Source organism: Mollisia scopiformis (genome assembly GCF_001500285.1).
Source record: "Mollisia scopiformis unplaced genomic scaffold LY89scaffold_31, whole genome shotgun sequence".
Classification (NCBI taxonomy): domain Eukaryota; kingdom Fungi; phylum Ascomycota; class Leotiomycetes; order Helotiales; family Mollisiaceae; genus Mollisia; species Mollisia scopiformis.
Genome location: NW_017263611.1, coordinates 255337 through 270750, shown reverse-complemented (window position 1 = coordinate 270750; position 15414 = coordinate 255337). Strand labels below are relative to the sequence as shown.

Genomic DNA, 15414 nt, shown 5'->3' with positions numbered 1-15414 from the left:
TTTATCTTCACCAACATCTAGATGTGTCGAGAACTCAGTTCGAAACTGTCACTTTTGGTGCTCGGAGCATTTTCAAGAGCCGGATGTCCCTCGGTAAAGAGAACATGGGTAGCAAACGTGGGATGGCTGACGGTCACGATCTTTCATGCAAGCCATCATAAGCACTGCGTAAGGTATTCAGCAAACCGGGATTGCTGAGAACCGCATCTCATCACTTCATGCCATCTTGAAACACTGTGTAGACGCGACAGTAATATTACAATCCTAATTGATAATCCATCCTAGGTACAAGTACTGGTCATGAAGCCTGCCAGCAGAAGAGTATGGTTCCGTTCCTCCTTTCCAGTCATCCATCATCAAGCATAATTCGCACCAGGTGAAGCACTTTCGGCCGTGGGCATTGAGGCATCAACAAACTCCCCAACGCCACGCTATTCAATCCAACCGCTAATGCCAGTATGGAAATTCGTTCTTATACTTTACCCTGCTCTCTTGGAAGCCCGGACACTTCACAGAGCCTTGATGATATCCACGTTAGCGGATAGTCATTTGCTTGACCATATCAGCCTTTCCAGAAGCACCTGAGCCGCTCGCCGAGGAGCTGGCACCAGCCTTCTTCTCAAACACCTTCCAGAACTTCAAGCTCTCATCAGCAGCTACTGTATGTTAGCGAAAATCCCAAGAAGGTATAATCAAGACTTACCAGCTGTTGCAAGCATCTGCCCATCAGGGCTGAGGCAGCTGTGGAGGACTCTGGTCTCATGAGCAGGAATCTCAACATTGCGTACCAAAGTTGGGTAGCTCCAGATGCTGATAGAGTTGTCTGGGAAACCGCTGGTGCTGACGATTTCGCGATAGTGGGGGCTCCATCTTAGGGATGTGACTTGAGAACCAGTATCAATGCTGTTGACACGAGCACCGGTAGTTGTGTTCCAGAAGTGGATGTGACGGTCATAAGATCCACCACCAGTAGCGAGGACGTTTGGTTGCCATGGGCACCAGCTGAGGGCCTTTACGGCGGCCTTGTGGTTGGTCTTGGTGAACTTGGGAGCTCCTAAAGAGCGTGCGTCCCAGATGGAGACGAGATTGTCATTTCCACCAGTAGCAAGCTGAGCACCATCGGCTCTCCATTCCAGACCACATACTTCAGAAGTGTGAGAAACAAGCTCGGCAATCTTGTGCTCTGCGATACGAACATCGTGGTTGAAGACGAGACCAGATCTTGCTCCTGTAGACAGAGTGTGCTTGTTCCAGCCCATAACACCAACACGAGTATCGTGACCGTGCATACTTCGGAGCTTGGTACCTTCCTCCACATCCCAGATTTGGACTTCTCCCGTGCCAAGGCCAACACTGACATAGGCGCCATCACCAGACCACTTAACGCTGCTGACATAGGTGTCTGGGCTGGTCTCGAGAAGGGAGTTGACAGTTCCGGATTCAGCTGACCAGACGTAGACGTTACGCTCGAGACCGATGGCGACTTGGTTGCCAGAAGACCAGTCAAGAAGGTTCAAGTAATAGTCATCAACTAGACCAGGAGCATCGAGGACGCGCTCAGGAGCTGTGGCAACACGGCGTCTGAATTGTGCTGATGCAGCATTGGCATTCTTGAGAGGTCGGTTGTATTGTGATCGAAGGTCGACTGGCTTGGACGACTCGGGAGGGGCAGGCTTGAAAGCAAGGATGCGTTGGTTGAGGGAAACACCACAAGCTGATGCGAGCGAGTCTGTGTAAGCGACGGTGTTTGGAGATGGACGAGTGTATGTAGAAGGCTCTTCATCGTCGTTGAGGGACAATGAGTTCAGAGCCGCCAATGCATCATCTGCTGCAGACGCGAGAGCTGCTGATCCTTCACCACCACTTGTCTTTGGTCGTTGCTTGTCAGAGTGATCGAGCTTGCCAGATCCACCAGTTGTGATAGCTGAGCTTGCTCCACGGTTGGGGATGAAGCGATCTCCGTATGAAAGTGTAGTCTTGGTAGACTTCTGTCGAAGAGGGCCCTTTCTTGATCGGCTGCTGCTTGGGGTCTTCGCACCAGTACCAGTAAGAGAAAAGTCGGAGACACCGAGTTCCAAGGCACGACGAGGAGTTTGTGCGCCTTTGGCAATGTTAGACTTTGGCGAGTCGCGGTGTGAGGTTCTTGATGCCGACTTTGTGAAATGTGATGAAAGGTTTCCACCGTATGTGGACTTGGATGATCTGATACTATCGTTGTCTAATGTCTTTCTCTCTGGTGTGAATGGAGATGAGTTGTTATTCGACATTGCGGCTGTACGAGTACGAGGAGATGGTGTCAGAGGCATCCGTCCGCCAGCGGTACGTGTGGAAAATAGTCCAGCATGGGACTTCATCGGGGTAGATACTGCAGTTGCCATTTTGCAATATTGGGGTATGATCTCGGTCGAAAGACAAGTAAATGTATCGATCGATGATAAGAGGTTCGGTATATCGAACGAGCTCCAAGAGACTCAACCTAATGGTTCCTGGTAGTTGTTTGGTTAGTATGTTCGTTTGTTGTGCTCGATATATCGAAAGCCTTCGTCAAGAATGGCTTAAGTCGGAGGCGATCAATGGCAGTACTTTGAAAGTACAAGCAGAAAGATCTAGAGGACTTGGAGTATTCTTTGTATGAAGGCAGAATGATGTTTGCTAAAAGCAAGAGGTGGAGAGTAGTAGAGGAATGAGGAGTGCGGTTTTGTAGAGTTGCAGTGTGCGAGGAAGGAAAGAGGAGGAAGTAAATTGGAAGGCTTTTATGCGTTGACATGGCGGTTGCCCATAGCGACGCGGGATGCGCTTTGGCTTGGTGCCTGAGGCTCACAATTCTGCACGTTCCCTTTGGGACTAGTTCCGGCCCCTACCCGTTTCCTCCGATCTTCAATGTTTGACAACCAAAGACAGGCCGAAATTATTTCGATTCACTTGTGATCCAGCCTCGTACCTTGTCATTCGTTCCACGCCTTCTTCTCCCTCAAATTGTTGGAGATTCTCCCTTCGCTGCAGGTCTTGCATTCACTCTAGCATGACCGGATAGGATCTCTGCAAGAATGGCTCAGCCTTCGACTCCTACTACTGGACCCCCCTCCATTTTTGGAACCTCAACGGACAACCGACTTGCTCCTGCGAACGTCCTGACCCCTGGCTCTGCCACTTCTTCCAATAATACCTTCCTGATGCCCAATTCCCCCGTCAAGGGTCGGCTGAGTATGGAAGGCTATCGCCCAAAGGTCACCAGGACTCTCGGACAGCGACCAGCCTGCTTGGTGAACGCTTCGGTCACCTACTGCGGAAACAACCAGATCTATGCCTTTGGTGGCTTCGATCAATATACTGATGAGGTCTACAACCATGTCCTGAAGCTTGATATGATTAGCCATCAATGGAGTCTTGTTGACAATTACGGCGATATTCCAGGGGTTCGTATGGGTACGTGTGCTATCCTCTTCCTCCTGGCTGCCCCACTAATTGGTTTAGGTCATACTGCCACACTGCATCAGGGCGATAAGTTGCTTATATTCGGCGGCGAGAACGAACATCGAACTTACCTCTCAGACCTCATTATCTTCGATCTCAAGACTGCGCATTGGACACAACCCGCTGTCACTGGCCCTATCCCGAAAGGCCGTGCTAGACATGCTGCGGTTCTACACGAAGACAAGCTGTTTATCATTGGGGGAATCACTGGTCACAACAATTATGTCTTGGATGATATCTGTTACTTGGACCTCAAGACTTTTACCTGGTCGCGAGCTTGGAGATTTGTTGGCAGATTCGACCATTCCGCATATCTATGGGGCGACCGAGTCTGGGTCTTTGGTGGATTGAGTGAGGATATGGACAAGATTGGCGATATCTGGTGGCTAGACTTGAAGGGTAGTCCTGCTTTCGAATCACTTCCCAGCATGGGCTCAATGGATCGTCATTCAGCTCTCACTCGTATGGGTGGTTCACCACGGCCATCATATGCCATGGCACCGCCTGCGGCTGTTGGGAGCTCTGGATATGCTGCAAATTCAAGCAGTGCACAAGTCAATCCACCTTCCTTTCAGCTCACCAGCACACCACCCATTGCACCCGGTACCATTTCTTCACTAAAGTTCGTATCTGGTCCAAATATCCCAGCACAAGGCTCTGGCATGCATTTCCATGTCTATACATCTGGAACTTTGCTGGACTTTGTCACTCCTGCTGCAACTATTACTCCTCAAGAATGCTCCTTGTCATCCCTAGAGCTTGACACTCTACGCTGGCAGAAATTGGCGGAGGGCCGAGATATATTCAAGCCCGGATACAGATGGCATTATTGCACCATGAACGAGGATGGCACCAAGGCATGGCTTCTGGGCTGTCCAACAGACCCCACTGCTACAGATCTAGGACCAGGTGGCTTTGAAGAATATCTGAGGTGAGTCATCTCGCAGCAGACATGTTTCATACTAACAGCATCAGCGATATTATGGAAATCGATCTCCGTCGTTATGGTATCATTGGAAACAACCTTACCCCACCCCCTCCTGTAGATACATCACGAATGCTGCGATCTGCTGAGCGCATGGCCCCACAACCGTCGAAAGGTCTCGGATCAGATCTTGCAAAACTTTTCAATCAAGCTCCAGAGAGTGGCAGTGGTACCGACTTCACAATTACGGCTTTGAAAGATGGCGATTGGGATGACGATGAATTGATGAGTTCGTCAATGCTGCGTAACGACGAAGAAAACCAACAGACGTGGCTCGATTCGAATGCCACCACATCACCTCCGATCCACGTTCACAAACTCATTCTTCAAGCTCGATGGCCCCATTTCGCAAGACTGTACAGTGCTCAGATGGCAGAATTTCACACAAAGAAGATGCACATCCCAGAACCCTATACTGTTGTCAAGGCATTCCTCTATTATCTCTATACGGATAGTATTCAGCCTGAAGACTGTGGCGCGTTGAGCGATGTTGCAGGTCTACTGGTCATGTCGAACATATACAACATCCCTCATCTTCGACTTCTTTGCGTCAATCGTCTCTCGAAAGAATTGGATGTTGAGCATGCCTGCATCATCTGGCACTGCGCCGGTATTGCGAACGAAGAGTGGCTTCGTAGACGTGCTGCTAATTTTTGCTTGATGCACTGGGGCCGAGTTGTGCGTACACAGGGATTCATGAAGCTTCCTCGTCAAGCACTACTTGAGATTAATCAGGAGATCGACACGGAAGGTCGGGTTGTAGGAGGTGAGGAACTTGATCTAAGATATTTGAATATATGTTAACATTAATCTAGGAGATGAGTTAGAGTACGTTGGCGGACTTGGTGGCTCTCGATTCGGCTTCGGTGGTGCGGCTCGCAAGGCCAGCATCAGCAGTAATCAGACACAGCAAATGGGATCCGAGGTTGACGAGAACGAGGAAATGGAAATGAACTGACGATGAACGCTGCCATGTGCATTATGAGGTGCAAATGGCGTTCTGGCTTGTAAAGGGTGGTGTTTGATTGTACACCGGGGGCAAATTCCGATCAGAGACAGCGATTGCATTGCTTAGGCGTTCAACGATTGGCAGATATGGAGTGGTTGCTTTGCCTTATTAGTGAGATACCTACATAGTGATCCGTCGAATGGATATATTACTTGCAGGCGTTTGTTCGCCAGGCATTCTTTTCTTTCCGTCACTGTTAACGATTGACACTTCATGGAATTATGAAATAAATCTCTATTGTTCCCTATGTTCTGAACATCTATGGCACACTATCTTTTTCAACCATCGTTCCATTCGAGGATAGTTCCTCAGTCCAGACATTGCATTCACGTTATTCTCACCTTAGAAGGTAGTCAATTATGTTTGATCTGTTGTACCAGACCAAAGTGTGGACTTCGTCAATATCTGTTATGAAGTACGTGCCGATGGTTTCGAAAGTTACACTGTACCAAGGTTTTCACCGAGAGTCCCGCAGTGGCGAGGACAATGGGGACGACAAATAGAGTCTCAAAAAATACAAAGGCGAAACTAAACTCTTGCTCGTGCATGGATTTTCAGTGGTGACCGCGAATTCTTAGGTGTTGAGAACAGAGAGGGAAACTCCAAGGGGTTGATTCCAAATACAAATCCAAAATAAAGCGAATTGTGTGTCAAATGCAGGTGTTGATCCAGAATTCCGTAAATGTCGAGGATGGTGCAGGCTGGATTTTGCGGGCATTGTTGAAGTTGTGCTGCTAGAAAATTTCTCAAATCTCCCATCGTGCTGAGGACTGTGGATTACAAAGATCTCCTAAGACAATGTAGAGAAATCTTCGTAGTCTTCGTTATTCTGCCATTCAGTACCCATTTCGAGTCCGGAAATTGAACCATTTGAAAGTTCTGGAGATGTTTTTTCGTCCTGGGCCGGCTCTTGAGGCTCGGGATGTCCCACATCTTCGGGAACATCGAGAGGCGCAGATACTTGCTGGTCAAGAGGAGCAGGAGCAGGAACCGGTCTAGCGTACAGAGATTTGTATGGTCTTTCTGATTGTCCCGCAGACGCTATGAGATTTTCGGCAGCATTCGAGAGAATCGGAACCGTGGGAACTGGAGCATGTCCCAATTGTGGTGGGAAATTGGCGTTCTGTTGTCCTGGTAGAAGCGCAGCATTCGAGGGATTTTGAACCATGGGAACTGGAGCATGTCCCCATTGTGGTGGGATACTGGCATTTGGTTGTCCTGGTAGAAGCGCGGCATACCAGGGATTTCGAACTATGGGAGCTGGAGCATGACCCCATTGTGCTACGATACTCTCATTCTGTTGTGCTTGTAGAAACTTAGCTTGGTCATTCTGGAACTGTCCTGGGATAACTGGTCCGAAAGGCTGTTGGTGGTCCCAATCCAACAGGTGTTGCCAAAGTGCGTCAGTCAGCTTGATTTCAGGGTTTTGCACTTCCACGAAACGCTTTGCGACCTCCAGCCGCACCCTGTAAAATATCATCAAAAGTGCCATGGTGACAGCAGGAGCTTCCACCTTGCACCGTCGATCATAGATCAACAAGGTGCCGTTCTGCTCAATGGCTCCCTGTGCAAAATTGACAATATCGTTAAGTTGGCGCTTCCACTTCTCCCAGTCAGGTTCATCCTGGTCAATTTTCACCCACAAGGGAAGGATGTTACTACTTCCAATCTCCTTAGAGGTCATTGGGTATCTTGACACGCAGATAGCATGTGTGATGTGATGCGGAAATTCGCGTTTACGAGCCCTGTCACAATCTGACCAGCGTGTCATTGCGAGATATGCGCTGTTGGTACGCGTGCTGATACTACCTATGAGATATACGAGAGGTTGTTTGAAGTGAAAATATGGGCCACCGAATTGCACTGAAAAATATCCAGCGGGACCTGGAGCATTGTGCTGAAGTGGTGCTGGAAACTGGTTTGCAGCTCCATTAGCCTGAAGATTGGCAGGCTGGTTGAAATTCTGAAGGTGTCCAGGATAAGCGGGGACATTCTGGGTAGGTCGTGCCGCAAAGTGGTATGTAGCTCCATTGAAAGTAGGAGGTAAGACACTTCCAGAAAATTCAGCAGGTGAGACATGCTGCGGGAACTGTGGTGGAGTTGCGAGGCCATTATTGACCTGATAGTTGGTGTTGCCGTTTTGAAAATATCCGACCTGGTTAGGGCTAAGTCCTTGGCCGTGTGCTGTTCCTGGAAGATTGAAACCAACAGCGTTGCCATAGACATGTGCCATCCGATTCGAAAGATTTGGTTGAAGTTGTGCTGGCCCAGCGACTTGGAGACCAAAGGCCTGAGATCCAGGCATATTGGTAGGCTGAGCATGTTCCATTTGAGAGGGGACAACTTGCTCAATCTTTGCTCTTGCTGTAGCTGCAGCGCCTTCAAGAGCAGCCCTCAAGCTTTCGTCTTTGCGGTCTTCCTCAGTAGTATCCGGAAGATCCATGATTGATTCCGAATTGAGGAATGACTCGTCGATAGATCTTATCAATCTCTTGAATTCGAGGACTTTTCGATTGAGTGGTGTGATCTGAGAGAGTTCTTGTTGTACGTTCGAAGGCCAGACAATTGACTTAGAGATCGAAATCTTGGTCGAAGAGCATGAGGAATATGTCGAATTTTCAGAAAAGCAGAAATCGGGGGTGTCCAAACACTACAAATGACAGAAGTATTGTACCTAAAGACTCTTCAGTCCAAATGCGAATTGTGAGTCGATTTCATTTTGAATTGCTCTAACAATCGGCCGGTATTGCCATCTGGACCGACACGTGACTTGGCACCACTGCTATCCCCACAAGAGCAGTCATCACTGAGTAGCTCTGATATGACATCCTAACTCTTCCTAAAATTCACACAGTAGAATTCAAATTATAATTTCAAGTAGCAAACGTTCACGTTCTCAATCTTGAGAACCCGTGCACGAAAAGTACCCCTGAATTAAGCGAGAGTTTGGATCTGGATCTCTCGAGCTGCTGGATTACATGGAGGACTCTGACAATAGCGCGACCTGGATGTATTCCACTTTACTAGTTAAAATTACTATCATAGTGATGACGAGCTAGAATTCAAGGGGCAAAAAGAAATAAGAAAGGCAAGTATATTGTGGAGCTTCCGCTTCTTTTGGAAAGGTCTCGTCCATAATCTTTGATTTCAATCTTGTAATCCATTAATCCATTTCTCACTTCTCAGAAGTACTATATCCCACCTATCATCCTTTTCATCAAGAAGTATACCTAAACTCCGGATGCCTATACCCCAACTCAACCTTCTCCCCCTCGCTCAACCCCACCAACCTCCCATCCCTCTTCCCCTGCGCCCTCATCCTATTCTCCCACCTCGTATACAGAATAGCCACCACAGCAATCAAGCCAGCTACCGCCGACGCCCCAATGTTAATATAATGACCCCTCCTATAAAGCGGCGCATCCTTCGCCAAATACGTCCAAACCGCCAACAACGCACCCGAGCTCCCAATCCCCACAATATACGCACTCGACACAGCACGGATAGACTGCCCCGCAGCATTGTTCAATCCCCAAGCTAGAAAGATCGGTCCACCTGGAAACGCGCCCATGGATGCGAGGAATACAGCGCCATATTTCACAGAGTTAGAGCGCGAGGTCGCGAGGAGTGAGTACCCGATGATCGCGAGCACGGAACCAAAAAGTAGGAATGGGCCTCGGATCTTGTATTTGTCACTTAGACGGAAGATGAGGACTGACCAGACGCAGGCCACGGCATAGGGTGGCACAGAGTAAAATTGCGTTTTGAGCGCCGTCCAGCCGAGGGCTTGGAGGATGGTGGGTAGGAAGAGGGAGAAGGATTGGACCGAGACGTTGATGGAGAAGTATCCTAGGCCACAGAGCACGTTGTCGATATTCAAGATTCCGCGCTTGACGTGATGAAACTGTGTTTTCTCGGCGGATGTCTCTTTGTGTTCGCGATTGATGCGTTCTAAGGCTATATAGCGATCTTTCGGCGTGAGGAACTCGCACTTGTCAGGCGAAGAAGGTAGGATGAAGATAGCGAGTCCGGAAACAAGGACGGTGAAGAGTCCTTCGAAGAAGAAGATGTTGCGCCAGCTGTAAATTGGTCGAGAGTGGACACCCCATTTTGGGATTTCGGAGAGGCCTGCAGCGAGGAGGCCACCGAATGCGCCGGCGAGGGTGGCTCCTTGGATGAAGATTCCGACTCGAAGCAGCAGTTCGTGACGCTTATAGAAGCAAGAGAGGTAGTAAGCGATTCCTGGGAGTGTTCCGCCTTCAGCGATGCCGAGGAAGAATCGTGCAGCCAGGAGACCGTGGAAGTTTGTGAGGAAGGCATGGCAAAGGGAGATTAGGCCAAAGGCGATAACAATTGATGGTAGGACAATTTGAGCGCCGACGAGTTTGAGGACGAGGTTGGATGGGATTTCGGTTCCCTGTAGATATCGTAAGTAGCTGCCAAGACCTGGCTTGTGTTTGGAAGCCAGCTTACGATGTAGGCTAAGTAGAAGATTGTCAAAGCCCAGTTGAAGCGGTAGCCAACTAATTTCAAATCTGTTGCCATCCCTTCAATACGCGCGTTCCTGAAAAATTATCAGCCGTTGACCTCCCCTACGCCACAATCTTTCGAAGTCCGTTTAAGGAGATGTGGTTCAAGTAGAAGATGATTGCGTACCCAATATTCGACCTGCAAAAAATCAGTCAGTCCTCCCTTCGAATTTTCAGATTGTGGCTCACCGATCAATGAAGCACATCAAATACAACATCAACACAGTCGGGATCATCCTCACATCCATCCGCCACCTAATCCTCCTTTCATCCTCTTCCGTCCACTCACCATGCCGGATCTCCTCATCCGAAGATACCTCCCTCGCAGCAGGCAAATTGGCATCAATATGTTTCTCTTTCTCAACCATCTTGACCTAATTTCTCCATAGAAATGAGCTTAGAATTGATGGCGTCACAAATGCTGAGGAGGTCAGACATATTTAAGCTCGGTCTTGGCCATGCGGGGATAGGTGGGGCCGATCAATATTGAACCCTGAGCTTTCCATCAAATGGGGAGACACAGCATGTTCATCGGCAGTTTGTCAGTGTAGAACCAATTGCGTTGTCTCGTTAAATACCCTGTTGCAGTTCGTAAGCTGCAGACAAGGTGTTGCGCATCGGCTATTTGGCTGTCGATTTTATCCTCGAGGCATTGACTACCGAGTCTGGAACAATTCTCCGTGGGAATATGCAAGTTTTGGTTGGTGGCAGGGAGATTGTTGGCCCGGGTAGGGCGTAGGAGTATCTTTTGACAGCTACCACCTGGAAAGGTGTGTTGTAAACCGTTGTCCAAAGTCTAAAAGAAATGGCAAGTACATGCATGGGATCTTGAAACTTTTGAATAGTATTGGAGCGGTTATCATTTGCATGTGCTATGGCGCACATCTGCCCAAAGAGTGGATGGAAAGCTATCTATAGTTCCAATAAATGCATTGATCAGTCTTCTCGGGCCTGCACTTGCGGAACTCCACTTCTTCTCATCATCACTCGAAGAACTACGGACCGACTAACCTTGTAAAGTCTCAGTATGGCCTACCAGTACGAGGTCATGCAGATGATGAATCAGGTGATTCCGATATAACCTCAACTAAACCTAGGCGGAGAACAAGGTCTGCATGCAGACTGCAAAGCTAACCCTCAGGGTACGGAGTAGGTAGCGAGATACGTTGCATTTCGCCTCAACATAACCACACTTCAAGTCTTCACTTGATGAAGTCAAAACAACTTGGAAGGAAGACAGTGGGATACAAGAAGCAGTAACAGCATCAACAAAAGAATTCTCAGCAAAGAAACACAAGGTGGTTGAACATACACATTATACTCAGAGCCTTGATCTACCCAACACCTACCTCCTATCATGAATCGACACATTCTCCTCAGGAAACATCTCATAATAAGCATCCGGCGCCGGGATCTGTTTCGCCTCCACCGGTCTCGTGATATTCCTCCCCATCATCAATGGCAACGCATGTTCCTCCTGCCACTCCACAATCGCATCAAAGTCTCGGCACTGATGATTAACATAGAAGTCCGGAAACGGCCAATCCTGAGTCTCCATCCAATTGAACGTCAACATTTAGACTGCCTTGACACATCAAGGTCTGCATCAACATGTCTGTGCAATGCGACACGTAAATCCAGTGAAGATCGAAAATGGGTGTTTGCCATGCTCCGGGTCGCGATCATATTCCGCCGATGCCAAGTGTCGAAGCAGATTTAGACAGTGGATCTGATGGAAGATGTCGAGCTGCGCGACGTACGCTTCGGCTCCCAGGCCGTATTCTTCGGGGAACTTGACAGCGAGTTCGGGGTCCTTGCCTAGTTTGCGGACCTCATCAGCAGTGATGGGGAAGGTTCGGATGCTGTCGAATTCTTCCCAGGCGGCTTCGACCTCTGGGTCTGGTTTGCGAGCGTTGCGCCAGCGTGAGGGGTGGTCGGATTCGAAGAGTGCGCCGTCCGCTTGGAGGTCGAAGGTTGCGATCTCTAGCTTGTCGAGGACGGGAGCTGGTCATTGTCAGTATTCTCCTAGGTACAATGCAAGAGGGGAGTTCTTAGTCCTTACAGTAGTATGATGTCTTCTTCAAAAGACTGTGTATATCAAGAATTCCGACATGTTTCTCGTGCAAGCTGTTCGCAAGGATGGACAAAGAGAAGATGAAAAGGATGATATTAAGAGCACACCATCGCCGTGAAGTGCATGATGGGGTCCGAGTCCTCGATGCCCACTCTTTCGATACCCGTTCCTCGTCTATCGAAGAAGTTGAAGAGGGAAGTAGAGTCTCAACTGAACTGCAATCCTTCTCTTCATCCTCTCGCCTCGATCTTGTCCAGAGCCATTTGTTCGGCATGTCGGGGGAAAGTTCGATGCAAGTTTGGAATGAAAGAAGCAAAAGTCTCGAAGTTGATTTTCACTTGAATAGCTTCAGTAAATTTGGGCGGGAGCAAGGAAGATGGGGGGGGTATTGTCGCTAGAACAGAACAAAAAAAGATAAGTCCATCTACTAAGAGGTTCGAACGTGATAAGCATCGCATTCAAGTTCTACATTAGGTAGGTGTCAAAACAATTTAGGGTTGGACGCAGATCAGCATCTTCGCGGCGCAGTAGAATCGAACGCTTCTGACTAATTTGCGGCCTAGATTGGTTCATTCGGTAGTGTTAAGCTTAAAATGGGAGGTTGATACAGGACCCCTCAATGCCCCGCCACTTCGTCATAATCTATAGAGGGGTGATTCCTGCGATGGAAATGTATTCATCATCCTTCACTGTGTTTTGGATGAACTTCTGCCTTCACGCAGAACCAAGTCGGGAAAATAGTCGGTATTTGCATGGGGACGCTCGGGCCTGTCGGCCGACTTTTGGAAAGCAATTGAAGCGATTGCAGTAGTAAAGATTACTGATAAGTGGCTTGTGAAGCTAGAGCACATCATGGACAGCGCACCAAGTTGGAGTACACAAGTTAGGAACTGCCTATCTGAGACAAACGAGGATCTTCCGTACTAATCTCCAAGTGAATACCCTAGCTATCTTGAATCCGTCAGTGGAGAAGTCTCCAACTGAAGCTGCTGTGTGAAGATAGTCCCTCACTATTATTCCTTCACGTCAAAGTAGCAACACCGTGAAAGCATAGCCAATGAACGTATTTGAGAGCAACGACGAGTTGTTGTCCTAGATGGGATGATCAACAACTAGAGACTTCACCTTCTGTAATTGTACTTCTGTAATTGTACTAGGAGCGTGAAACTTAGAATGGTTCCTTCCAGTTACCAATGGGCTTCTTCGCAAAATTAGTATCAGGAAACTCTTCCATGTCGGCCGCTGGACCGTCTTGTGCTACACTGTAATGCATAAAGTTGGGGACCACCTCCACGTCGGCCGCTAACCACTTCACTTTAAGTATACTGCATATAGTTGAGAAGACTTCCACAAAGTTTGGCTTCCCGAGCAATCAGACACCCAATACCCGCCGTTGAAGATTCAAAGCGACAAAATAGACAAAATGCTTTTCAAGAACATGCTCCTGGTTGCCGCTGGACTCGCAGCCTTAGGGTCAGCAGCACCAGTTGCTGGTAAGTGCGATGCAGTCAGGAGATAAAACATTACTGACAGAGCTTAGAGTCAGTTCAAGCTCATGAAGCAGAGGTTGCAGAGCGTGACGCCAGTATCTATGGAACAGCCCACACTCTTAAGATGGCTGAGGATGAATACACGAAGAGGGACGCTAGTCTCTATGGCACTGCTCACACCTTGAAGATGGCAGAAGATGAGTATAAAGCTTGATGAAGGGGCTGGATTTGCTGGATGGTGGGTTATGGGAGACAAAGCAGACAAGAACAGCATTATGGCAGGAATGCGCATCAAAATCGTCAGACTAAAGCGCTGGGAGAACTTTCAAAGATACTCATCATTCGAAATGCTCAATGATCAACATGTGTTCTCTATTCCACTCAGAACTTGAGAAGTCTTTGGTGTCTTGTCTTAGCCATGCCGTGCTTGTGCTGGCGATCTATCTTCATTATTTACCAGTCAGTCTATACCAACAGACTTCCATTCTAACATGGATCACTTGCGATACTGGGAATGTTAAGATCTTGTCGTCTAACATTGGTCGTTGTCACTTGATGCTGGTGATGCTGAAGGAGAAAGAGCTTGGGCTTTGCAGATCTCCGGTGATCCCTAAAATTTAGTGTGTTGATATTACATCAGCGCCATTTCCAATGCGTCGGCGCGTCCTTCACTGCAACAACTGTACCAAACATCACCCTGTGAGTTCCTCTCCCTCTCCAGTCGCAATTCCCTCCTTTTCAAGGTTGAATAAATATCTGATTCACACTTTAATCCTTTAAATGGCGTCTCCGGGTAGGCAGGCTCTCAATTGACTTATTGGGCAATGCTAACAGCAAGCAGAAACACCAGGAAACTACATCCTCGAAGTCTCCCTCGACCCAATTGAACTTCAAGAGCAAGAGAGACCAAGTCATCCGTACATTGTCCGTCCCTGCCACGATAATATTTGCTCAACTCCATACCGGTACTCAGTTGGCCGTTGAGTGGGATGACGAGTACGCATACGTATTCAATGTTCACAACTGCGCCGAATGGAGAACTTAAACACAGGTCGAGAAATCGAAAAAACTCTTGCAGATGTCGGACAATCGATGGATAAACTATGGCCCACGTCACCAACGGTCGGATGACACAAGCTTGAACAGCGTCCTCGATGCTCGGTTGTACGCTGGAAAGAAGATTGAATATATCTGGGACTCTGGATATAACTGGAACCACGTTACCACAGTGTTGGGTCGAGCTGATGCCAGTGATGGCATGAAGCTGCTGTCAGGGAAAGGAAAGCCACCTCCACGCCGACGACCATACAGTGTCGGCCCAAACACTTGCAGCGCAGTCGATATAGATGGCATTAATCGACGACTTGATCTATACACCCTCGATATGAATGCTAGTACCTAGGAACTAGATTCTCATGATCATTCCGGAGATTACGGACGATGACAATTTACCAAGGAAGAGACAGCCTAAGTTCCAGGTCGCCAAGGTATTTCAGTATAGATGTTCAATTTATGTACATGTATTCTGTATCTTTCTGTACTTTCCTTCGTCTTAGATTTGCAGCTTTGCAGCCCCCACGTCAATATTTGGAGACCCCTAGTACCGCTCGTTGTACTCTATTGTCACAATTTGTCCAATACTTGTATCGAATTTGTAGACTGGAGGCTTTGGTTGTTCCACATTCACGACTGAACTTGCATTATTGAACCCCACTACAATTCTCCAGAAGGCCGAGTGCCTCTCGAATCCTTTCGGTGTCGAGCACTTCGGTCATGTGTGGAGTTCTGGTAATGGCTACAAGGTCCTCAACTGGTTTCTCTATACTCTTGATTCCTCGGATCATGGTGAATAT

The 15414-nt window shown here is 48.2% G+C and overlaps 7 protein-coding genes across 7 annotated transcripts; 3 read left to right on the top strand and 4 right to left on the bottom strand.

Annotated features, from left to right (window-relative positions):
- Nucleotides 1–231: 231 nt before the first annotated feature.
- On the bottom strand, nucleotides 232–2709 carry LY89DRAFT_690759 (putative WD repeat-containing protein slp1). The gene is made up of 2 exons (XM_018216160.1): nucleotides 704–2709; nucleotides 232–656 (listed from the first exon to the last, which is right to left on the bottom strand). Exons 1-2 carry the CDS (start codon nucleotides 2376–2378, stop codon nucleotides 535–537), a joined length of 1797 nt encoding a protein of 598 aa, XP_018063099.1. The 5' UTR covers nucleotides 2379–2709; the 3' UTR covers nucleotides 232–534.
- Nucleotides 2710–2902: 193 nt separating this feature from the next.
- Nucleotides 2903–5643, top strand: LY89DRAFT_629206 (uncharacterized protein). The gene is made up of 4 exons (XM_018211198.1): nucleotides 2903–3426; nucleotides 3475–4405; nucleotides 4450–5225; nucleotides 5275–5643. Exons 1-4 carry the CDS (start codon nucleotides 3048–3050, stop codon nucleotides 5415–5417), a joined length of 2229 nt encoding a protein of 742 aa, XP_018063098.1. The 5' UTR covers nucleotides 2903–3047; the 3' UTR covers nucleotides 5418–5643.
- A 597-nt stretch (nucleotides 5644–6240) lies between these two features.
- LY89DRAFT_788658 (uncharacterized protein) lies at nucleotides 6241–7911 on the bottom strand (the record flags this gene model as incomplete). Its single annotated transcript, XM_018223186.1, has 1 exon — nucleotides 6241–7911. The coding sequence occupies one exon, from the start codon at nucleotides 7909–7911 to the stop codon at nucleotides 6259–6261; it is 1653 nt and encodes a 550-aa protein (XP_018063097.1). The 3' UTR covers nucleotides 6241–6258.
- Nucleotides 7912–8685: 774 nt separating this feature from the next.
- Nucleotides 8686–10750, bottom strand: LY89DRAFT_724763 (MFS general substrate transporter; the record flags this gene model as incomplete). Its single annotated transcript, XM_018218928.1, has 4 exons — nucleotides 10187–10750; nucleotides 10125–10136; nucleotides 9942–10032; nucleotides 8686–9885 (listed from the first exon to the last, which is right to left on the bottom strand). The coding sequence occupies exons 1-4, from the start codon at nucleotides 10363–10365 to the stop codon at nucleotides 8686–8688; spliced, it is 1482 nt and encodes a 493-aa protein (XP_018063096.1). The 5' UTR covers nucleotides 10366–10750.
- A 507-nt stretch (nucleotides 10751–11257) lies between these two features.
- On the bottom strand, nucleotides 11258–12447 carry LY89DRAFT_711424 (uncharacterized protein). Its single transcript, XM_018217902.1, has 3 exons — nucleotides 12060–12447; nucleotides 11609–12001; nucleotides 11258–11500 (listed from the first exon to the last, which is right to left on the bottom strand). The coding sequence occupies exons 1-3, from the start codon at nucleotides 12343–12345 to the stop codon at nucleotides 11343–11345; spliced, it is 837 nt and encodes a 278-aa protein (XP_018063095.1). The 5' UTR covers nucleotides 12346–12447; the 3' UTR covers nucleotides 11258–11342.
- Nucleotides 12448–13494: 1047 nt separating this feature from the next.
- LY89DRAFT_788655 (uncharacterized protein) lies at nucleotides 13495–13822 on the top strand (the record flags this gene model as incomplete). Its single annotated transcript, XM_018223185.1, has 2 exons — nucleotides 13495–13564; nucleotides 13612–13822. 2 exons carry the CDS (start codon nucleotides 13495–13497, stop codon nucleotides 13773–13775), a joined length of 234 nt encoding a protein of 77 aa, XP_018063094.1. The 3' UTR covers nucleotides 13776–13822.
- Nucleotides 13823–14544: 722 nt separating this feature from the next.
- On the top strand, nucleotides 14545–15209 carry LY89DRAFT_325509 (uncharacterized protein). The gene has a single exon (XM_018206743.1). The coding sequence runs from the start codon at nucleotides 14640–14642 to the stop codon at nucleotides 14961–14963; it is 324 nt and encodes a 107-aa protein (XP_018063093.1). The 5' UTR covers nucleotides 14545–14639; the 3' UTR covers nucleotides 14964–15209.
- The last annotated feature ends 205 nt before the right edge of the window (nucleotides 15210–15414 follow it).

Bases quoted from the DNA above. Each gene is read 5' to 3' on its own strand.
- LY89DRAFT_629206 (XM_018211198.1), top strand. From the start codon at position 3,048: ATGGCTCAGCCTTCGACTCCTACTACTGGACCCCCCTCCATTTTTGGA. The intron at 3,427-3,474 runs GTACGTGTGCTA...TAATTGGTTTAG, and splicing joins TATTCCAGGGGTTCGTATGG to GTCATACTGCCACACTGCAT. The intron at 4,406-4,449 runs GTGAGTCATCTC...TAACAGCATCAG, and splicing joins GGCTTTGAAGAATATCTGAG to CGATATTATGGAAATCGATC.
- LY89DRAFT_711424 (XM_018217902.1), bottom strand. From the start codon at position 12,345: ATGCCGAACAAATGGCTCTGGACAAGATCGAGGCGAGAGGATGAAGAG. The intron at 12,002-12,059 runs GTAAGGACTAAG...GACAATGACCAG, and splicing joins GAAGAAGACATCATACTACT to CTCCCGTCCTCGACAAGCTA. The intron at 11,501-11,608 runs GTTGATGCAGAC...ATCAGTGCCGAG, and splicing joins GTGTCGCATTGCACAGACAT to ACTTTGATGCGATTGTGGAG.
- LY89DRAFT_690759 (XM_018216160.1), bottom strand. From the start codon at position 2,378: ATGGCAACTGCAGTATCTACCCCGATGAAGTCCCATGCTGGACTATTT. The intron at 657-703 runs GTAAGTCTTGAT...AACATACAGTAG, and splicing joins GCAGATGCTTGCAACAGCTG to CTGCTGATGAGAGCTTGAAG.
- LY89DRAFT_325509 (XM_018206743.1), top strand. From the start codon at position 14,640: ATGTCGGACAATCGATGGATAAACTATGGCCCACGTCACCAACGGTCG.